The sequence below is a fragment of the Rhamphochromis longiceps genome, linkage group LG20 (assembly GCF_057381845.1).
Source record: "Rhamphochromis longiceps isolate RC_006_pf linkage group LG20, R_longiceps_female_GT1.1, whole genome shotgun sequence".
Lineage (NCBI taxonomy): Eukaryota > Metazoa > Chordata > Actinopteri > Cichliformes > Cichlidae > Rhamphochromis > Rhamphochromis longiceps.
In genome coordinates, this window is record NC_140576.1 from 530,203 (window position 1) to 554,855 (window position 24,653).

General features: G+C 43.0%; 1 protein-coding gene across 1 annotated transcript in view; it reads left to right on the forward strand.

Moving 5' to 3' along the window:
* LOC146644518 (ERC protein 2) overlaps positions 1-24,653 on the forward strand; it is a 169,770-nt gene that overhangs the window by 22,146 nt on the left and 122,971 nt on the right. The window contains exons 4-6 of the mRNA XM_085393471.1: positions 529-684; positions 3,971-4,138; positions 18,456-18,623. Of these exons, the coding sequence (XP_085249597.1) occupies positions 529-684; positions 3,971-4,138; positions 18,456-18,623 (492 nt within the window). The remainder of the gene's footprint in view (positions 1-528; positions 685-3,970; positions 4,139-18,455; positions 18,624-24,653) is intronic.

Genomic DNA, 24,653 nt, shown 5'->3' on the forward strand with positions numbered 1-24,653 from the left:
AACATGCAATCTGCTTCCACTTATTAAATTACCTTTCTCTTCTTTTCCAAGGTTTTGCATTTAATGTATGTTTGAAACTATGCAACTAAACAACCTCAGGACCTGTCCATGACAGACCCTTTTATTCCCTCATAGGCTCTGCAGATGAATAATATCTTGGCTGTACACCAATGTCTGCCAAAATATTTCCCCTTCTTTTCCAGACATTTTACTCAGACATAGGACTGTACATTACATTTATATATGGGAGGATTTGTGTAAATGCACTGACTTGGTTTATATGAAATCTCTGTGTGATTTAGATTAATATGTTGACTCAAACATACTAGAAATATGTTTACACAGACAGATGCTGGTAGAGAGATATGTCAACCAAGTGATATTCTATCAATCACATTTTTAATGTATCTGTAGAGCGCTAACTGTCTACTAATGCACGCGCTAGGTAATCTATCTTTTAGCCCCACAGCTTAATATTCTTGGCCAGGTCTTTGCTGACTGTTTGCCTGCCTACTGTTGCTGGTGCAGGACACCAAGATCTCTTCCCTGGAGAGGAACATCAGAGACTTAGAGGATGAAGTCCAGATGCTAAAGACCAGCGGCCTGCTGCACTCTGATGAGAGGCAGGATGAGCTCAAGCAGGTGGAGGTCTACAAGAGCCATTCTAAATTCATGAAGACTAAGGTAGAATATCTTTGCATGCCACCTGAGATGACTCCACGCCGCGTGATCCGGGACGTGCATGTTTGTCTCAAGTATAAATAGCCAGAAGGCCAGAAACTGTTGCATGTTGCATGTTGCCATTGCTTGTTTATGGGGAAACAAGATGAATGTGGAAAAATCTTAACTGGCAAACTGCATGAATCTGTATTTTGTATTGTGTGTTTTAGCTGCATTCGCACTAAGCCTCTCATGTTGCATGGGTGCCAAGAACTCCTACATGTGTATGTATTTCTTATTTGATATTTAAAGCCAGGTTGTGAGTAGTGAAAAGCAGTACTTGCTTATTTGCCCTGGACTTCAGTGTGATCACTAAGCATTATACAACCCTCCTGTCAGGAACGATCAGTTAACAGTGCGCTGTGTCGGTTTCCTGACTAAGAATCTTTTATCCCAGGCCGTATACTGGTTTATTCATCAACGCACAAATGTGTCTAAAGCCGCACAGATGACATGCACATATATGAACGTGCACACACGCATGCTGTATGTATCCAAACCCTGTTAAAAATGTAGTTTCAGGTTTCACTGAGTATCAAGACAAGTGCTCATGACGGTTGAGGCCCATGAGTTGCGCTCCATTTGGTTCATTAATGGTGCTCATTGTAGGGCTCATTTGTCATTGCATCGGGGAAGTTCCTGATGCAATCATAAAAGAGATGTTTTTATGAATGGGGCCCTGACAGATGAATGTGAGCTTACAACGGCAGAGGAACAGAGGAAAGAGCTCTCTCTTCACCCATACCGACCCGGGGTGATATACATCACAGCGATGGCCCCCGGCTCGTTCTCCCGTGGCTCGTCTTTCTTCGTACAGTCACAGAGAAACACAGCAAGTCGCCACGCACATGGATATGCACCGATTCATTCTACATGCTGGTAGTGTTTAGGGTCCGGGTCTATCAGCGGTGTTGGTGACTGGTGTTGAGGTGGGACTGCGATAAGAGAAACCAGAGAGGGCGGCATCGCTGTCCTCTCTGGTTTCTCCTCTGGACTTTGATCTGCTCAAACACTGCAAAAATGGCTTTGGAGAATGCGAACACGTGTTAGAGGGTACGCGAGAGCTGGAGCAGGTAAATTTGCTTACCCTTTCGCAAGCCAAGGCTGTGTGGTTGAGGAGTGCAGTGTGTGAAGTAGAGTGGCTGGGCACACAGCTTGTGCTGCATTTTAGTGGCTTGCTGTTTTCTTGTCTTTGTAGGAGCAGGCCTTGTCACCATGTGTGTCTTCCATCAGACCAGCTCCCACCTTCCTCCCCACCCAACAGCCTTGGATCACAGAACAAGCAGAAGTACCCCTCTCATTAGTCTCTCTCCTCTCTCATTATTTCTTCATAGCTTAATAGTCTTTGAAATATCTGCTCCTTATTTTAATTATAATGCCTTTTTATCATTAGTGCACTGACTTCTCATTTCCTGACTTGTTTTTCTTAGTGTTCAGTCACCGCAGTGATCTCTCTTATTGCATAGCCTCATATTTCGATCTCCTTTCCCCTGCGTTTCATCTCAGTGCTGGATTTCTCATATGCTGTCTCTGTGACTGAAGGTCTATCAGCCAGACGCTGAGCCAGTCAGAATCCCCCTTTTATGAAGTGAACCTTGCTCATGCAATTTGAGAAATCTCTCTTCAGCTTTGTGCATTTTTGGCAGCAGTAGACAGATGACAGTATTCTCTACATAGCAAGCCTGAGCACAGAAACCACTCTGTGTTAGAGCATTTTATTTCCTTTGTGGTTTTCTGTTATGTTCTATATGGGTTTCCTTAAAACAAATCTGTTTCCGTCTCTCTGTGAATGTTTGTCTCTTGGCTGGGGTGTGTGCACACAGTAGGTCTGGGACTCCTCCAAGTGAGGATTGATAATATAGGGCTGATGATGATTCCAGGACATCATCGCTCCACAAAATATGTCACAACTGACGTGTTTATATTGCAATAAATGGATAACAAAACATTCTGCTTTTCCTAATTGAGTCACAGCATCAGAGACGTTTCAGATTTCCTTTTTTTATTAATCAGTGACACAGTTTACAGGATGTAAGTTTGTATGTATTACTCACTTCTATTTTAAAGAGCAGCTTAAGACTGCTGTTGCCTTTAAAATAGTGTATTCGATATGCTTGTTCTGGAGGTCAGACTCAGTTTGCAGTGACACTAGTGCACCTCAGGTAACTTGAATATAATGAAAAAGTTATTTTTTGTGGTTTAATTAAAAAAGGCACATGTTCATATATTCTGTGGTCAATACACGTGTAGTGAAAGATATCAGGTCATTGTTTTTGTCTCAATTTGTTGGTTTCTAAGTCATGAAAATTAGAAATCCCCAAAGCATTTCCTGACAACAATTAAAGAAATCACTTCCAAAATTCCATCTCCTGCAGTGTTGGTTCATTTGCTACAAACTGCTGCGTCAGAGCAGTCTGGCATGGAGGCAAAAAGCTTGTGGCACTGCTAAGGTTTTATTGAAGACCAGGCTGCTGTGATGGAAGCCTTCATCGTGTATATTTTGGGGTTGGCTTCTGGCCGATGAAGCACAATAATAACATGAAACACAAAATTAACTTTCATCTGAAAGTAGCAGTCCAGTTCTAGTTCACCTCAATCCAGGTAAGACACTATTAGAAGTGTGACAGCAGCCTCAGCCCACTCCAAGTTCTTGAGTTGACATCTTCTGATTTCTCTTTGTTTGTGTCCTTTTTCTTACCATGCATTTACCTTCCAGTCAAATTTCCATTATTACGCTATCACTACCCTCTGTACTTTTAAGGCTAAGCGTAAAACTTTCCTAGCCTGCCTTTCAGCAATGATCTTCGGTGGTTTACCCTCTTTGTGGAGAGCATAGGTCATCAGGCCTCTGGACAACACTCAAGTCACCAGCCTTCCCCTTGATTGTGGTTGTGGGAACTGAACTAGGCTAAGAAACACATGAGATGTATACTCTTTGAATTCAATCAAACTCCAAATTCTAACAATTTTGAAATGCTGGATTTATGATGTTCAGTTTCTGTGAGCTAAAAAAGGCTTTTGTGAAAAGCTGATCTGTTTAAATTAAACTACAAAAAATAAACTTTTCATGATATTCAGATTCTTTTATATGCACTAGTCTGACACTGGTGTATCTGTATCATTGGTGTGTCATTGGTTTAAATGAAAAGTCATATTTTTGAATGCATGTCTTATCTACAAGTATATATCAAGTATATCTCACTGATGACCCTTATTTGTGTGTTTGTGTGTGTGTTTGCGTGATTGTCAGATAGAGCAGCTGAAGCAGGAGCTGAACAGGAAGGAGTCTGAGATGCAGGCGCTGCAGACCAAACTAGAAACACTGACCAATCAGAACTCGGACTGCAAGCAGCACATCGAAGTGCTAAAAGAGTCGCTCAGTGCCAAGGAGCAGCGCGCCAATACACTCCAGACAGAGGTCAGTGTGTGCACATTCACACATGGAGAAAAGCAAAATCCAAAGACATACAAACACACACCAGTAAAGCCACAAACATGCAAACACTGACACTGCACTAAACCGCTTTCCAGCTTCTTGGAAAATAATTTCAAAGATACACACATCACGAGACGGACACTCTGTAGATCACTGCAGTAATAAAGACTGGAAGAAACACCGTTCTGACCACTGTGCATCTATTGGTGCATACAATAGTAACTTTGCATGGTCTTTGTTAGGAGAGAAACTGTATGTGTGCAAAAAATCCTGCTTTTTTCTGTTTTGTGTTTCTTTCTCCTTCTGTTTCTCTAACGGCCGCTGAGGTGGGTGGAAAAAATGTCCATGCGTGTGGTTCCTTTAGTCCACCAGTGGGTTTGTGCGTGTGGGCGGGTCAGTTAGAGGGCTGAAGAAAGCTGGCAGCTTTTTCTTGGTCATGTTTGAAGTTCTAAACTCTGTGGCTCTAATGATTTTATCACTGCTGTTAGAGATGGAGGTGGGTTGTATTTAGTGAGATATAGGTGTGTGTGTGTGTGGGGGGGGGAGGTGGGGATTGGTGAGCATTTAGCATTTTTCTACATAACTCTCTAGACTTGGAAGTGATACTTTAGATCTCTTTGTGTTCAGCAGTTGAGAGTGGTCTGCTAACTATGTCCACTCATCATTACAGGAAGCAATTTGGGCCAAAATTAGGCCTAATTGTCCATACATGTGCAAGGAATTTTGGCCCTTGTAGTTAGTTGAATACATCATACGAAAAGAAATTGGTTTTCAGTGGGTGGTTTTTGTAAGTGTGCATTTTTCTCTTTTTTTTTGTTCTACTGAAAATGCATGTTTTAAAAAATGTATGCGTGTACAAGTCATGGGTGTGAGGAGAACAGGGCCTGACCAAGCAATATTAGCTTCTCACAAATCGCTATTAAGTGCCCAATACTGCCAAAATATATTCAAAATGAAAACAACATATGAATTTTTATTGAAAATCTGATCATTTACAAAGTGACAAACGCTAAATGAAACACAAACTGAAGAAGCAGGGGATGCGTGGTTCAGGAACACATGGGTCTGATTGGGAAAGGCGACTGACGTGGGACCAGGGCATAGGTGGAAACAGTTAAGGTGGGGAAGTCAAAAATAAACATAAAACAGGAGGTAACCAAGAAACGTACATCTAACACTGAAGCGGGAAATAAAAACACAAATGAGCACCACAAAACCAACAAGTAAGACAAGAACCATGCCAGCTGCAGTCTAAATCCACCAAAATAACAGGGGTTCTGCAGCCCGTGGTTCATGGATGCTTTGGCTTTGTTTGCATTTTGGACAGATCCTTTTTACTGCCGCAGACCGGTGTCAGTGTAATTTTTAACTTCAGTGGGAAAAGCTGATAGTAAAGTAGAAATAATTACATCTGCTTATGCAATGCTCACGCAGAACTGAAGATGCACGCCAGGGAAAGATGTAATCACCTCAAATGCTTCTGACATAGATTGCATCACTGTACCAACATCAGCAGCCGGGCTAAGTGGTCACACAAATCTAGTTATCAGCTCGTTAAGTTAACCAGGGTTCCTTTTATTTGAAAGGGGTGGTGATGGCAGCAGAGCAGCTGGTTTTACACAGGAAGATAAAACTATATGAAGGCGTTAAACTGACAATAAAGCCTGAAAACAACACAGCTGTGTGAGTATGTGTGTGAGAGGAAAAGTACTGTACAGTAGTGCATGCGTGAGCACTTTAGCCACTTTGGTCAGTACGACTGGAAAAAAGCCTGCTATATTAATAAAGTTCAGCCTATTTGAAGCCAGGAAAGAAATCCGACAGAAATGTAGACTGTGTAAGTTAACAGACTTATTGCCTTCATAGCTTTGACATTAAGACACGGGAGAATCTGCTGGAATACAACTGAGTATTTCATTAAATTAATATGATATGTGGGCGAGACAGTTTTATTTTTTATTCTTTAGGCTGCAGGTGGTGTTTAGTGGTCTGAGAGCAATTAGTGAATGAATACAAAAACAGAATTCAGACCCAGGCTGACCTAGGATGACTTATTAAGGCTTTTAGAACAACAAAGTAGTTGTAAAGTTGTTTGCAGCGCACAGGGAAAAAGTCAGGGAATGAAATTAAAATGATTTCTTACTGGGAAAATGCAAAGACTTAGACACTATTAAAAAAACTTTAGTCCCATCCACTGTCTGTGCACAGAGGTGCAGGACTGATGATGCAGTGTTTTCATACCTGCTGATGTCTAATCTGTCTGCTCTGGGGCAGATTAGGGCACAAGTTACCATGGCGATATACCCTGGTAAGAAGTGCAAGAGACCCTGAAGTGTCCTGGATGAGAGGGGACCTCATAGTACTGGCCTCTGGGCTGCATCAGATCCTGACTGCCATAAACACACAGTCACACACAGACACACACAGAAACACTTACACTGTCAGGACTGATTGCTTGACTCTCATCTCCGGTTTCAAGTAATTTTTCCTGCTATTGAAGTGGCATCTTCCCCTGCTTGGGAATGGCTTAGGTTTCCTGGACTAAGTGGGCAAACCAGAGGATGAGTAAAGATATTTAGAGCTCTTTAGTGGGCCGGCGTGGCCGTGCATTCCTCTGCTGCCTGTCAATCATTTGGCCAGAGATGGCAGCCATTCCCACAAGATCCCCCCACTCACCTCATTCCTTCCATTTTCCTTCAGCAGTTTTCTTTCAAGCTTTCTTTCAGCCACCTATTTTCTTTTGTCTCACACACGACTTCTGGCACATCACACGCTCATATACAAGAGTGTGTGCATGCATGTGTGCCAGGTGGGTCTCATCATGAATGACACTGATTGGTACAGTTGTACATTCCCCCAAGAGAAAGACTGGTTTCTGAGACACGAGGAGAAGCTTCACCTCACAGATTTGTCTCTAGAAGCAGATGGGAATGGCCCCTGAACAGAGGCGGCCCTGTGAGCAGCAGAATGAGAAAATGGAAGCGCATTTTATTTGTCAATCAAAGTTAAGGACAGCGTCGTAATGGATGTGATTGAATCTGTCTCCAGATAACTGGAAAATGTGGAAAATAGTGTGTGTACGCTTTTGTGCGAGCATTCTGGGCCTGCCTGTGTCTGTGGAAACTTTAATACAGTAGATGTGTGTCTTTCCTGCCTTGATCAGGACAATGCGGGGCTGAAATGATACTCTACCAGATCAGGTAACCTATCAGAGACCTTCCTGCATATTTAACCAGCCAGCAACAGAGCACAAGGCCAAAGCCCCAGCTGCCATGGGCTTTCTTGGACTAGGTTTAGATCTCTGTCAGAAGATTGTTTTGAATGTTATGAACATTTGTTTAAAAGAGGCCAGATCGGGCTGGGATTGTTAGTTTGATTTAACTGTCACATATCTGTTAGATGGATGGACCTGCCCTTCAGTTGTGTTGTCAGTTTTCTCTGATAGGAGTCGACATTCCAAAACAAAATAATGATCCTTAAAATACAGGTTTTATTGACTCTAAGCTCGGCTGTGTTAAGCAAAGCAAAAAATGAAAGCAAATCATGACAAAATAAGAAAATTGACAGAAATAAAGTGCATAATAAATTTCATTCCTGATGGGGAAAGCTAGTTTGCAAAAATATTTGGCTTAAAAAAGTCATTTCTTTCCCCCCATCAAACCTAAATCCAACCAAAACACAACACTCGACTCTTCGATGGTTGTCACTGCAAAGACTGCAGACCTTCTGGTTCCCCTCCCAAAATCCCCTGCACTGAGTGTGCCTGTCTGTTTGGCAGCACAACTAACTGATGTGTACTTAATAAAATCTAAACACAAATGGTTTCTTGGCCTTCTCTGTGTGAGCAGTGTTTGATTAAACTGATAGTTTACTAAGAAACACATAATCAATTAGAATTCTTAACATCACTGTCACATGTATTAATGTCTTTTGCAGATATAAGGCTTAAATTTTTTATGATGATTGTACTTTGATTTACATGCAGCACTCTGCAATAGTAATAAGTTACTCCTCATTTCTTTAGATTTTGCTTTAGGAGAACCAGACTGTTTTCCTGAGCAATAGCTTTCCAGGTTTTCTGAGTTTTTCTATGGACATAAAGGCACCTGACTCAAGGGGTAAAGCCGTTTTTGTGTCTATACATGACAGATGCATAAACACATTGTGTATTCCCATTTTTTTGTTGATTCTAACACAAATGCCAAAAGATAAAAAATAATATTTTTTCACCTACAAGGTAATTCTCAAAGACCTGCTAGCCAAAACCTTTGCATATCTCATCATGGTGTGCAATGTGTTCTTAAAACATTTGAGGGAACTGGACAAGTTTAATTCAATTCAATTTTATTTATATAACCCCAAATTAAGTCAAGTGGAGAACAAAAAGAAGTGGCTGGGCTAAAAAACGATATCTATAGCAGATGAACAGTATCTGAAAGTCGTGTCCTTTAGTTATATGAAAAGAAATCCAGGAAAAACTTGACACAAGACCTGGGAGATGCACCGGGCCCTTCAGTCGATCCAGCTACTGTTCGCCAAAGCCTCATCTGAAATGCTCTCAGTGGAAAGGTGGCTGTCAAGGAGCCAGTCTGAAGGAAGTGTTACAGGGAGGAGAGGTTGAGCGACGCCAGGTTACACAAGAACTGGATGAAAATCAATGTCAGCGGGTCTGGATGATGAATCCAAACTGTCAAATTATCCGAGGTCATAAGGGAAGTATAACACTGAGTGTCTGCTGCCATCTGTAAAACATAGTGGAGACTCATTCCTAGTTAGTATTTCAGCCAGAGGTGTTGGGATCTTGAAAAACTGAGCGAATTATGAACGCAGAAAGGTGCCATCAGATTTTGATCCACCATGCAATGCCATCTGGAAAGCGTCGGATTGGCAGTGGCTTTATTTTTCAAAATGACATTGATCCCAAACACACTGCCAATGCAGTAAAAGCAATACCTGGATAGCAAAGCACACAATGGCTTCCCCAGAGCCCAGATCTCAACATTATTGAAGCAGTGTGGGATCATATTGACACAGAACAGAACAAAAGGCAGCAACATCCAAAGAAGAGCTTTGAATGTCCTTCAAGAAAGCTGGATAACTATTCTTTAAGGCTACTTATAAAACCATTATAGGAAAGTTTCCCTAAGAGACGCTTTGTTGAAGACTGAAGGTGGTGATACAAAATATTGACCTTCAATTGCACAAACTCTTCTTTATTCCATGTTTATGTTCCCATTTCAGTAAATCACTCCACCTATTTCCCATTTTCCTAGAAACATATAAAGAATGAGACTTTTGTACAGGACTGTATTTATCGCTGGGTAAGCATCATGTTGGGGGCAACTTACCCTATAAAGAGAAGTCTAGACATGAAGCTGGAGTTTAAGTCTTAATCGGGCACATAAATTTGCACAGCAATATAACATTTGATATTTTGTTCCTCACCGACTGCCAGTAGAAGTGTTAGCAGCAGCACGCCTTTAATGCATACTTTGGGATGTGGCAACGTATCTGTATTTGGAGAGAACACCGTCTGCGGTATTTCACTTCAGCTTCGTCAGATCTGACCTCAAATATCCTGCGTTCTCTTTCATCACCAGCGTTTGCTGTGTCTGTCAGAAGTTTTCATTTTGAGGTTGAATGTAATGAGTCGTAAAAGACAGAAATGACTAAAAGATGAGTTGCTAACATCAACGGTAGTGGCAGTGATGAATAGTGAAAACAAGAGGAAAATTAAAAAGAAGTGTAAGTGGGAATGAATCAAGACGTGATTGAGCGACAAGAGGAAGTGAAAAGTGAGAGAATTGCGCCGTTTGATGGATGTTTAAGGATATGGGCTTTTGTCAGTGAGTGATTCGATGGAGCGGTGTGCTGTGGTCCCTGCTGGACTATTTGTGTTGATCTTTCCTTGTTCTCCTAGCTGATTGATGGTTCATATAGGTAGTGAGGCGGAGAAAAGATGTGGTCGGGCCCGGGTTAAACTCCACCCTGGGCTATCCCCCTGCTGTGTTCTCGCTTACTGTCTTTCTTTCTGCCTCATTCACTTTTGCTCCCTCTGTTCATAGTTTCTTTTCCCTCGTGCTTTCGTCTCTATGCTATCACATTTTGTTGCCGACTCCTTATTTCACCTTATTTCCACATTACCAACAGATTAGGAATGAGAAAGGGTGAAAAAACAGTTTAAACAAAGGTAAGAACTTGATGAGCTCCCTAAAACTTACAGTGAGCTTATTGGACTAAGTAAACAGGAAACACTTCCATTCCCATTTGCTGACCACTAATCAGCAGGTCTTGACAGTTTTTGTATGATCTCATCTGAACTCGACTGACCATGGTCACCATTCTCAGACCCAATAGCGTGCTCCCGTCTTCGTAGATCGGTGTGGTTTGGGTTTCAGTGTGAGTAGCAGCATCGGGCCCCCCAGAACAAACATGGCACGGTCCAAAATAAAGCCCCCGCAAGTTCTTCAGAGGCCTTGTGGAAAAGCCATAAAGTGGAGTTACAGCGGTCAGAATGGGGATGAGATATTTAATGGTTTACACAGCGAATGAGATAAATGTGACCTAATGAGTGGACGGACACATGTGTGCACGCAGCACGACTGCACACGCATTAGCATTGCTGTCCAAGTATACGTGACACGTGCTTCATCACGAATGGTTTCGTTTGTGTGACATTTTTTCCGTATTAAGGTCCTTGGGAAATGTTTGTAATCTTTCTGCATATTTTTGTTTTCTATTTTGAAACCTAACAGAAAAATCCACACCCATAAACAGAAACAGTAATGTGGGCTTTGCTTGGTCTACAGTCAGTCAGCAGGTGGTTAACCAGAAGGCCGTGAGGTGGTGATAGAGACAGCCAGAGACAATAAGCCCCTTTCTTTTTGTTCTGACCTCCTCTTTCCTCAGGGTCACCCTGCTTTGCTAAGACCACTTAACTTCCAGTTTCATACACACATATACCCAAATACACACACAGACAAAGACATACTTACACAAACACTCCACGCCACAATAATACACTCCGAAAGCAGTTTTCACTCTTGCTTACAGTAAGTCGGCTCTTTGTTAACACAAAAGTCTCCGAACAGAACAATTAAACTAGATGAAATATGACATATTCCACTCCTCTACTTACTCCTGTTTATAGGGGAGGTGTGTCTGTTTCATTTTTTAATCCCCCTCCAGCACATTTAAATGATCAAAATTCAACTTTTACTTTAGGGTTTATACTTTGCTCAAAACTCTTTAAGCGTTTTAAGGAAATTATATATTTTTTAACTGGTATAGTATACAGATGAAAGATGAAATAGAATAGTGGTCACTGTACGCTCCATAGTGCAGGTTACCTGGTACGAGGCAGCCTGTCGCCAGACAGCAGTTCTCTAAATGACTGCCATCACTCTCAGAACGACTGGCTAAGCTTTGTAAATAACTGCTGCCTAACTTACAAACAAAGACAAAGTACCAACCCTGACGTGTCTATTTGAGGTTATATATATAAATTTGCTGTTAAAACCCCGTCATGCAGGAACACTGGTACTATTTTCAAAAAAATTAATGGATTTCTATTTCAGATTTGGGAGCTTTTGCCTGGACTCTGAATATAAGTACTAAACATGAATTTCTGTTTCATGTACATTTCTGTGTATGTAGGTGGCAACAGGTTTCTGCTAGTCACAGTTAATTGCTTTAGCATCACAAACATAATTGCCAACTTGACTCCAGTTAATTGCAGACTGGTAGCAGACTGGTAGCAGTTTGTCTCTGTGTTAGTGATTTTTTTATGGTTATCTTGAGACACCAAAGTCACTGATAAGACGACTTCAAAGGCGATGAAATGCACGTCTGTTGTACATGGTTGCAATAACTGTGGTTATGTTTCAGCTGCCCCTGACTGTGGCATAGTGAGTTTGACAGACTTGATATAATTCTGTTGATTTTACAATATCATTTTTGGCTAAAAGGCTATTGACAACAATTTTTTCATCTCCATGACAACATACTTAGTTGTCATTGAATTAACTTGCATTCAGGTTTCATTATTAGTTCAAAGTTTGGTATTTACTCAAGACTGTGACTGTGTGTGAGACACTCAGCTAATATTTACTCGTTGATCAAGTAGAAATCAAGCTTATTTCAGGCACCTACTGTAGGAACTGCAGACCAGCATTTATTTTCCACATGTTTGCCAGAGTGACTGCTTAGTGTTTGACAGGAAATGGATTCCCTTGAAACAGGATGTAGGAACTGGCATGCAGTGCTGGAAATGATCAGGAAAAATAATCAGAGGAGCAGCAAGTGTTAATGAGGAGGAACGCCTGCAGCAGCTCTTCCTCTACATGCGCACGTGTGTTGTGTATGTTTTGTGTGTCTTTGTTGGCAGGATGTAATGATGATGGATGGAGGGCAAAAGAGTGTTTGAGGCAGCGGCGTGCGATGAGAGTTTGTGCTGTGACCCTATATTTTTCAATGTCATGAAACCATCCACTGTTACAATATGAACATTAATGACTTTCATGCTTTGGTAGCAAACATTCACTGACAAAGGTCCTTTTGTCAGTGTGTGTGTGTGTGTGTCCTTGTCTTTTTTGGTCTTGTTTTACATCTGTGCTTTTCCATGTTCCCTTCGTAGCCTTTAGGCACACAGCTGTGTTGCCATGGTTTTATCAGCAGATGTTATGGTGTTCAATGAGACAGTGTCCCACTCTCCACCCTGCAGCCCCTGCTGTGAGCCAGTTTATATCCGCTTATTATCCCGAGTCAGCCCTGAGGTGATCTGTCCATTATACGAGTCCGGATCAGAGCTCTGACTGTTGCCTTAACTCAGCTTTCATGACACCCCTCGAATGACACAGCCTTTGCCCTAGGACAGGGAATTTCCCACGTTTCCGTAAAGATCAACTTCAGTCTTGTTATGTCTGGGATGACCAGCTCAGGTGGAGATGAAAACTTCTGTTTGCATGCATGCACTTGTTTATCTGTGTAGGCATATGTAGCTGCTTTCTGACCAAACATTTTTGGGTGTAGGTACCCATTAGGGAGGTGTGCTGGGAAGCACATGCCTCGCAGCATTTGTTCTTTTCTTATAGGAACTCGGAAGCAGTAAGCAGCTGGTAATGCAAGTCAGCTCATACTGGGTTCTGTTAGTTTCTTAAAATCATGTTTGACTCTGTTCATTCAAAAGTTTCCAGACACACAAAAAACAAGCCCCTGTCTCTTCCTGCCAGTGAGGGATACAGATTATTCATTTAAAACGGGTATTTGTTATTGGCAGATGAACCACAGCCGAGGGGTTGGAATTGGAAAAAGGAGGATCCCTACTTGTAACACCATTTATCAAATATTCAGTCCACACTTAAGTACAAAACAAAGTTATTGCAGTTAACTAAAACCAAAATAAAATTTAAACTAGTTGTAAAAAATGTTTTGGTTACCCTAAAGAAACTAACAGAAGCAATATTATGTACTTGAGAATAAAAAATAAAAAGTATATGTGAAATATTGACCTGGTGGGTGTTACCCTGCTCTATGACAGCTGGGACAGGCTCCACATGACTGTGAACTGAAAAAGTGTTATAAAATATATAAATGGATGTATTGATGGACGGATGGGTGGGAGATATCTTACATTTTAGTCTTTGATCATTTAGTCAAATCAGTTGTCAAAACAAGCACAGGGAAGCACTGCAGCATATATTTATTGAGACAGGATGTGAGTCAAAAGTGTTGTTTTTGTGTTCTCCATAAATTTGTCTTATATGCGAAACTGAAATGAGCGAATACACACTAGTAAAACAAAATGTAATTTCATAATTAAAATGAAATAACGATGTAAAACTACAATAACGCTGGTCAGGACCAGTCACAATACATCACATCATGCAAAGTTCCTCTTGTGCTGAGGCAGTTCCTCCTCTATAGAAGGAAATACCCCAAAAAGGAGTCCTACGAACTCCGGTGGTCCTCGGTTTGAGCTGTATGGACATGGGAAAAAGTACCAAACACTATAAAAATGGTCTTTAAGTGCCTTCTGTGTGTAAATAAACAGTGTAGGGTCTAGAAGTCCAGGCTTGTTTACATTTTCTGTGTAAAGTTCTTCATACTTCCATCTGACAACGCCCCCCTATTCACACGCTCACACACTGAGCACGTCAACATGCACAATTAAAACAAAAAACATCCTTTGGTCTTCAGGCGGCTACTCTTACAGTATTTGTAACCTCCCGACATCTATTGAAGGCTTCAGTTACATCAACATGAAACTATGGATCACTTGATGCCGCTCTGTATAAATAAAAGACATATAACCTGGTGCTTATATACCAGCGGTGTGAGTTACTGTTCTCTATATATCCTCGTGGGTTTTTTGTTCACCTCTCAGCAGTCTTTAATAATGCAGATATTAGTCAGCATGAAAACACCGACAGGCTGCTTAAATCCAGCTGTCTGCATTCATTCTCATTCCTTCTGCATCATATGTGTTGGTTTGTCTCGCTGCGTAAAGTACATCTCACCAAAGAGATGATAATAGGTAGCATGCGAGACTTTGGTGGTCTAGCATTGTCTTCAATATTTTAGTGATGAAATTCAGACTTGGGCTCATCAGTGGCTTGACAAACCTGAATTAGGCCATAAATTGAGATGATTAGTTTCACTGCACAGGCCTTTGAATAAATTAAATCTAATGGGTGCCGTGTGGTGTATTTATAAAGGCTAGAGATGCAGCCAGAGAAGTGAATAGCTGACACAGCTGTGTGTGGTGCACCACAGCAGGCCAAGAAGATCTTAGTTCAGGCATTAGATACATTTCATCAGACCCTTTCCTTGGGATTTAAGAGCTTTAATGGTGTGTTTTCAGTTCAAGTGACATTCAAACTTGTTTTAAGACACACACACACACACACGAATGAATATAGCTGATGGTTTGGATATGAGCTTCTGTAAAGGTCATAGATTTTTAAAGACTGAGATTGGGACAATGGAAAACATGACGGATGTTTTTCTGATCAACCTAAGACTCTATTTGCAATATTGGACTCCCAAGTGTGTGAGTGAGAGTGCAAACGTTACTGCGCAAGTGTCGGTGTGTCCCCAGACCTCGGCTGTGGTCTTACAGGTTTTCACTCTCTCTGGTTCTGCTGTTTTGACTGTGGTCTGCTCATATAGTCCCTGTGTTGTTTATTGCGGCCCAGAGCCGACGATGGGCCCAATACCTTTGCAGATTTGCCTGCCAAAAAAACTTTTATGATGAAATGTGAGGCAGGGAAAAGGGAGGTGAGGACAAACAGTGAAACTGTTTTCTTTAAGCCTCTGTTTTACTCCGCTAACCAATTTCCAGAACCTACATTTGGCTGTCATTGCAAGCAAGAAGGAGGAATTTAATCAGAGTGTGTTTATGCGTTTGTGCGTGCTGTTTGCATATTTAATTACAGATGCAGTTTTGTGCCTTGAGATTTGTTGAATATACATATGTGTGCGCACGTTAGAGTAGTTACAAATTTGGGAATGAATTAATTTAAACAAAATCCGGGGTTTGCCAAGAATTAATAGTTTTGCAACCACAGAATGTTGAAAACATATCAAGATATTTTTTTTTAATTATGGGGTGCTGAGTGAGGGACTGGAAAGTTTAAGTGGGTTTTTTTGGAGGAAGGTGGGGTGATATAGATGTGTTTTTAATTCATCAACTCAGCAGAACTTCTCAGGGCAGTCTCCAGTGTTCCCTTTAGATTTGAACGAAGCCAGACTGGACAGCAGCGGCTTTTCTACTCCTCTCCCTGACCTTTCTCCTTTTCTGCTAAAGAAACATCACGATTACAAAACAGGATATAGTCCCTGGTGTCCGCTCGTGTAGGTAGAATCAATACCGTGGTTGTCTTGGAGACAGCAGGAGTTCTGTGTTGCATGTCATCTCCCTCAAATCTGCACTGAAAGGCGCAAACCTGCAATGTTATGCTTGGGGAAATGTGGGTCTGTACCAAAGACAACCTGATTTGAAGACTTCAGGGATTTCTCACACTGACACATCACTCTGTCTCGCTGCAGGACCGTTGCCTTTAAATGGCAATAGGAAATCTCCTGGAGAGTGTGCAGCATGGTTGGAGGGATGGAGTGTTGAAAGAGAGGTGGTAGCCACAGGGGAAGAGAGCGAGAGAGAGCGAGAGGTGTTTTTGAAAGATGACACAAGGAAGAAGGGCAGCAGAAGAAAAGGAACATTGGAGCGGAAATTGAGGGAGAAGAGAGAGGTTAATCACTGTGTGCAGTTAGCCGTCTATCATCTCAGCATGTGTGCCAGCTGATAAAGCCATACAGTATTTCCTGCTGTTGGAGTGGTAGCCAGTGAAACAGCAGTATGCCGGTGGTGTTAACATGCTCAGTCCAAATGCTGTGTCCACAACAGGCCGGACCCTATCCACCTTCATTCATTTATTACGTCCCTTGCTTTCACCCTTACTGTTATCTGTCCTTTCATTTGTCCCTCCGCATCTCATCATCCAACTCTCTCCCTGTTTTTCCATGTACTGTGTCTCGCAGCGCTGAGTGCTTTAAGAGGGTATTAGTCTGTGTAGCACTATCACAGCTTAGTGGGCCAGTGCAGGTGAGACAGCAGGGATTTCCTGTTAGGCCCCTTTGCTACATTCTTGCTAAATTGCTCCTTGCCAGGTGGAGATGGAGGGGAGGAGGTCTCTCGCTCTCTCACACACGCACATAAATGCAGTGGCAAACATGCACACACACACATAGTATGTGCATGTATACTGTACGTGCAAAGGATTGGTGATAACACCACTATTGTGCGCGCGTTTGTGTGTAAATGTGAATTTGGGAGGACAGAGCCGTTCTCAGTATTAGACTTTGGTTGTCTGCCAGAGGAGCAATATGAGATAAATACTTCGCCATCTTACACCTGGGGGTCCTGGCCTGCTTCTAATGGCACAGTGACAGGCCCCCTCTGTGTGTCTCTGGAGTGCATGGCGCACTCTCATTTTACACATGCAGGTACATAAACATATCTGCAGGGAGGAACTGTGCTCCAACACAGCTGTACTTTTCAATTGTGCCTTTAGTATATCTGCTTTTTTGCTATTGACGTTTTTCTTCTGATTGCTCTCATATTATTTGTTTTGTCTTGAATTCTTGTGGTTTTAAATTTCTCTCGGCATTTGCACAATTACAAAATAGCAGTCGTTCTAGTTCTAATCAGAAACCCTTGTGTGCCATTAATTTAATACACACAGTTTGTGCAACACTATTATTATACATCAGAATAATGATTTAGGTGTTACTGTTGCCTAAAGGGAAGTTAACTAACTGACTAAATCTTACCTCCAGTTGCTCCAACGCCCGTCCTCCCTTTATGAATCACAGTGAGTGCCTTGTGAAATACCTGGGAGATAAGTTTGAAAGCAAAAGAGTTTTTGCTTTAACTATTTTCACACTGTTCACGTTGTGTCCAAGTAATGACTGTTAACAAGCCTCATGTTACTTCCCTTCATCTATGTGTGTGTGTGTCCTCGTGAAGTCAAATGAAACACCCCTGAAATTATACATGGGAATAAAGTGAAATTGCAGAAGAACAAACAAGGAGTCGGTTGCGTATGTCAAGTCCAATAAGTAGTGCTGGAACGTGCACAGCTATCTCTCATCTCACTACACTTAGCCAGACACGTCGAACTTCTATGTGTGAGTGTGAAGCGTGTGAGCGGTCTGATCTATGGCAGCACCGGCCCAATCACACAACACTCTCAATAACAAACGACAGGACAGGCTCCTGGCTCTTTCTCTTTCACAAACACTTTGCTTCAGTCCGCAGTGGTTCAAATCATGGACATTAGGTCAGAGTTGAACTTTTACTACTTCCAAACGTCAACAAGTAAATGTGAGAAATGTCATTTCTAGCGCTGAATAATAACATGTGGGCCACCTGACCGAGAACTGGGAAAAATCACGGTGTAACATTTCTTAATCTTTTTTTGCTTCCTCTTTTCTCTACATTCGCCTGTCAGTCACTCAGCTCTCGCTCATCGTCAAACGGTCTGCCTTAAAACTATTTTTTACAGATTACTTTCAACCTGTATGGTTGCCTGTCTGTCTGACTGTGTATGAATTCTGGATATGGTGCATACTGGTTTCTATCACCCTGTCTGAAGATTGTGTCCACTTTTCTCTCTCCTGCTACTTGTCTGTTAGTGTTTGTGTTGTGCAGATGCTGCTTTCGGTGTCCCTATTGATCTGGCCTTACAGTTTTGTTATACCTGCCTATCTGCACTTAACTTCTTGTCTTGGTTAATTGTAGGTAGATGCTCTGCGAGTGCGTCTGGAGGAGAAGGAGCAGTTCCTGACCAAGAAGACCAAACAGTTGCAGGACTTGACTGATGAAAAGAGCACACTAACGGGAGAAATCAGAGACATGAAGGACATGCTGGACGTCAAGGAGAGGAAGATAAATGTCTTGCAGAAAAAAGTACGTAAAGCCAACTTTTACAGCAACACACTGCATTATTTTAAAAAGTGTAGCCTGACTTTAAATGCATATGAAACCTTTCTGTTGTGAGTTAAATTCACTCTATTTAGAGAAAAATGCAGCACATTGTATTATAAACTCTCTAATTATTCCTTTTATACTAAAATGAATATTTTAAAAGCTTGGAGTGACAATAGTGCATAGTGTTGATGTTGATCCACTGAGTTCCAAGTGCTCATCAATAAATTAGAGACAGATAAAGTAAGCATCTTATTATTTTTGTACAGAAAAAGAAAAACAGACGTGCTCCCACAGGAATTGATGGAGCCAAAAGGAGAATGAGTGTTGGGCCTAAACACACTCTAAAACTCTCAAACCAATAATAATAATAATTCAACAGCTCCACGTGTGAGTGGATTGTAATGTAACTTAAAAAGACAACTTGCTGGACATTCTCAGCACAGAGCTCAGGCTGAGTTTTCAGGGAAAAATCCAAACAATGTGATATTTGTTCTCTCAGTGCCACTTATCTACCACTCTCACTCTATATCTGGACAAAAAACAAGAAACAGAAAAGGAGAAACAAGTAACTGAGCTGACATTATTGTGTTATAACACTATTGAAGAAGCTAGCTCTAACTTCCGGCTGTCTTCCACTGTGTTTTTTATTCCCCAACCAGTTGCAGTAGACGGCTGCACCCTTGAATTGAATTGAAAAAGTATAATTGGCGCTGGTGTCGCAGTCATACGTGAGATACAGGACATCGCTGTGCAGCATCGCAGTGCAGGCCACAATCTTGTTTTCCACATAGCTGTTTGTGTTGATGTTCATTTCCAAATTGCTATGGGGGTTGGACATTGAAACAAACAACAGGAGGCTGCTGCCATTTGGCCATAATGTCAGCAGCTGTTTGTCAGCTTTAGAAGGTTTGTCATACTAAAGAGAAGAACTGTCAGAAACCTTTCAATGCCTAGTCTCTCTGCTTTTAATTGTAGAAAAAGTCTAATGTCCAGTGAGTCAGCTTACTTTTGTAACTAAAGAAAAAAAAGGAAGTGATATTATGACTGGCAGTTTTATTGCTTTAAATCAGCTGAATATTTTTCTAGTTCAGTCAGCCAAGCGTGACACTACCGGGATTTCAGATGCTGCGAGCGGACAGGACGAGAGAGAGCGGTAAGAGGAAAGGAGGGGGACTGGCAGTTTTTGTGAACGACAGATGGTGTAACCCTGGGCACATCACTGTGAAAGAACAACTCTGCAGCAGAGACATTGAGCTGTTAGCCGTTAGCATGCGTCCGTACTATCTGCCCCGGGAATTCTCGCATGTTATCGCAATAACAGCGTATGTCCCCCCCCTCGGCCAACGCAGATGCAGCCTGTGACTCTCTCCACTCTGTGGTCAGCAGACTGCAAACACAATCTCCGAGAGCCCTTCTCATAATATCAGGGGACTTCAATCATGCCTCTTTGGACTCCACACTGCCCACCTTCACCCAGTATGTGACCTGCTCAACCAGAGACAATAAAACACTGGACTTACTGTATGCCAATGCTGAAGAGGCATACAGTTCATCACCTCTCCCTCCCCTGGGCAGATCTGATCACAACCTGGTGCACCTTGTCCCTGTGTATGAGCCCTTAGTGCGCAGGGAGCCACCAGCCACCCGCACAGTGCAGAGATGGTCAGAGGAGAGCGAGGAGGCTCTTAAGGACTGTTTTGAGTCGACTGTGTGGGAGGTGATCTGTGACGACCATGGAGAGGACATCGACAGCCTTACTACATGCATTACTGACTATATAAACTTCTGTGTGGATAACACCGTACCTACCAGGACTGTACGGTGTTTCTCCAACAACAAACCTTGGATTACCCCAGAAATTAAAGCTGTCCTCAAGCAGAAGAGGAGGGCCTTCAAATCCAGAGACAAAGAGGAGTTGAAAAGGGTGCAGAGAGAGTTGAGGGGACTGATAAGGAATGGGAAGGAGAGCTACAGGCAGAAGATGGAGAACCAGCTTCAACAAAACAACGTTGGTGAAGTCTGGAGAGGCCTCAGAACCATCTCAGGCCACAAACATCAGAACTCTCTGCCTGGGAGGGATGTGAGGTGGGCAAATGAACTGAATCATTTCTTCAACAGATTTGATTCAACCATGAGACAGTCTACAACATCGGCTGCAGACTCACCCACCCCCACTGCTGCTGTTCCACCTCAGACACTTCACACCTCCTCTATTCACCCTGCTCACTCCTCCCCACCCCCAACAACAGCATCCAATACACACTCAACACAAGGCTCCAGCCTGTCTCTCTCAACCACCCAGGTTAGGAGGGAACTGAGGAGGATTAATGGCAAGAAGGCAGCGGGTCCAGATGGCATCAGCTCGAGGGTCGTCAGGTCCTGCGCGGACCAACTGTGTGGGGTGATGGAGCACCTCTTCAACCTGAGCCTGAGGTTGGGAAGAGTCCCACAGCTCTGGAAAACCTCCTGTGTTGTACCAGTGCCAAAGACTTCACGCCCCAAGGACCTCAACAGCTACAGGCCGGTGGCTCTGACATCCCACCTGATGAAGACCCTGGAGCGGTTGGTCCTGGCTCAGCTTCGGCGCCTAACAAGCTCATCACTGGACCCACTTCAGTTTGCCTACCAGCCTGGCATTGGAGCGGATGATGCCGTCATTCACCTCCTACATCGTTCCCTCGCTCACCTGGAGACCGCTGGAAGCACTGTGAGAATCATGTTCTTTGATTTCTCCAGTGCCTTCAACACTATTCTTCCCTCGGTTCTGAAGGACAAGCTGGAGAACTCTGGAGTGGACCATCACCTCACTACCTGGATCCTGGACTACCTCACCGACCGACCACAGTATGTGAGGACTCAGGGCTGTGTGTCGGACAGGGTCGTCTGCAGTACGGGGGCCCCACAGGGAACGGTTCTGGCTCCGTTCCTCTTCACCATCTACACTGCAGACTTCTCCCACAATTCCACCCAGTGCTTCCTGCAGAAGTTCTCTGATGACTCTGCAATAGTCGGCCTCATCACTGATGGGGACGAAAAGGAGTACAGAGGACTGACTCAAGACTTTGTGGACTGGTGCCAGCTGAACTACCTCCAGATCAACGCCAGTAAAACCAAGGAGCTGGTGGTAGACTTCCGCAGGCACAAGCATTCTCCACTGCAACCACTGAACATCCAGGGTATGGACATTGAGGCTGTGGACAGCTACAGGTACCTTGGTGTTCATCTGAACAACAGACTGGACTGGACTCATAACTCAGACGCCCTCTACAGGAAAGGGCAGAGCAGGCTGTACCTGCTGCGGAGACTCAGGTCGTTTGGGGTGGAGGGCCCACTCCTGAAGACCTTCTATGACTCTGTGGTGGCTTCTGCTATCTTTTATGGCGTGGTCTGCTGGGGCGGCAGCATCTCTGCTGGGGACAGGAAGAGACTGAACAGGGTGATCCGAAGGGCCAGCTCTGTTCTAGGATGCCCTCTGGACCCAGTGGAGGTGGTGAGTGACAGGAGAACGGCGGCTAAGCTGTCATCCCTGTTGGACAACGTCTCCCACCCCATGCAGCAGACTGTGACAGCACTGAGCAGCTCCTTCAGTGGGAGACTGCGGCACCCACGGTGTGGGACGGAGAGATTTCGCAGGTCTTTCCTCCCCACTGCTGTCAGACTCCACAACAAAGACTTTAACTGAACAAACACACACATCCACACATGTGCAATAACACTAAGTGCAATAATCTTTTCTGGCATCGTTGTATTTTTACTCAGTTGTATATAGCATTCGTATTCTATTTTTATCTTATTGTATATTTTTATTCTATTTTATTCTACTGTATATAGTATATTATTGTATTCTATTCTGTACAGCTGTGTACTGTATTTATTCTTATTGTATTCTAATTTTTGCGTCATAACTTTTGCACTGTCCACTTCCTGCTGTGACAAAACAAATTTCCCACGTGTGGGACTAATAAAGGTTATCTTATCTTATCTTATCTTATCTTATCTTATCTTATCTTATCTTATCTTATCTTATCTTATCTTATCTTATCTTATTAGAAATGAAGTCTGTGATTAAACGCTGAGAGTGAATCGTTGACTGACTGGAGGTTGGCTAATCAGAGTTTTCATCACTGTCTTTGAACATGTATACAGTACCTCCGTGTGTAAACTTGCACTATGCAGTAAATGGGAATGATGAATTAAAGAAACATCGTACTTTTGGTCCCAGATGCCACTCATGACCCTCTCTTTCTGTTTGCACGGCATGTCTCAGAGGACTTAATGAGGATGGCTATTTAAACCGGGCTGGCGGCCACCTGTGGTGCGCATGCTGGCAGTTCCTCTATAGACCAATTACATACACATAAAGGTCTTCTCTCATCTTCCTTGTTTCCTCTCATGTCCTCAAATTAAAGGTCTCTCTCTGTCTTCTCCCTCTCTGCCACTTGCTGAGTTTAAGAAAAAGAGCACAAAAGGTCAAATAAAGTGCCATCAGGGTGTATGCGTGCATGTGATTGTTCTAAAAATATACATAATCTTTTATGTTTGTGTGACCACAAGGTTTGAGGATCTTTCTGCACCGCATATAACGTGCTGTACTCCTCCCTATAGCATTGACTTAAAGCAATATGCTTGCTTTTAGCTCATCCCTGTTGCACACTCCAGTTGGGTGTGAAGTTGTTCTCTAAAAATGCCCCGTTTACTATAGCTGTTCCATTTAAATGCAAAGTGGCTACACGTCAAAAGCCCTGTAATTAGGGATGTTTCATGGTTTGCTGTGGTGCTTTGACATCAGTTTTCATCAGTACACGCTCAAACGTGGGCTTACTGCAAATGCTTTGCTTTTCCTTCGTATCATTGTGTTGATGGCTGTTTTAACACCAGCAAGTTTTTTTTGTTTGTTGAAATATGCAGAAAGCCTCCCTCTCTATCCATATCTTTGTGTTTCCTTTTCTCCTTTACAAATATTATTGCTGCAGACGTGCTCCTCATTCATCATGCCATAGTAAACTTTAAAAGGCAGAAGTTCTGCAACACCCTAAAAAAGTCAGCAGGAATATGATGAAAATTTTTGAAATATGTGTTAATGAATGAATTGAAGTGCGAAGTGACTGAGAGTGATTTGAATGATGAAGTGTGCCAGGTATTTTAAACTGTGGCTTTCTCATTGTTTTCACATACACATAAAATAGCATTTTGATTCTACAAATAGTTTAATAAATGTATTGCAGTGTCAATTAAAAACGTACAAATTCCAGTGAATTTATTTTAAAATTGATAGCATAGCTTCACTGCAAGAAGGTTCCTGTTCCAAAAATCCCTATACTCTCCCCTTAAATTCCAGTTTGATGGATGGATGGATGGATGGATGGATGGATGGATGGATGGATGGATGGATGGATGGATGGATGGGTGGGTGGGTGGGTGGATGGATGGATGGATGGATGAGTGGGTGGATGGATGGATGGGTGGGTGGGTGGGTGGATGGATGGATGGATGGGTGGGTGGGTGGATGGATGAGCGGGTGGATGGATGGATGGGTGGGTGGGTGGGTGGGTGGATGGATGAGCGGGTGGATGGATGGATGGGCGGGTGGGTGGATGGATGGATGGGTGGATGGATGGATGAGCGGGTGGATGGATGGATGGGCGGGTGGGTGGATGGATGAGCGGGTGGATGGATGGATGGGTGGGTGGGTGGATGGATGGATGGGTGGATGGATGGATGAGCGGGTGGATGGATGGATGGGTGGGTGGGTGGGTGGATGAGTGGGTGGATGGATGGATGGATGGATGGATGGATGGATGGATGGGTGGGTGGGTGGATGGATGGATGGATGGATGGATGAGTGGGTGGGTGGATGGATGGGTGGGTGGGTGGGTGGATGGATGGATGGGTGGATGGATGGATGAGTGGGTGGATGGATGGATGGATGGATGGATGGGTGGGTGAATTTAAGCTACTAACACGGGCTGTTCTTTCTATTCCTTCTAGTTGTTCAGCTGGAAAGCATCA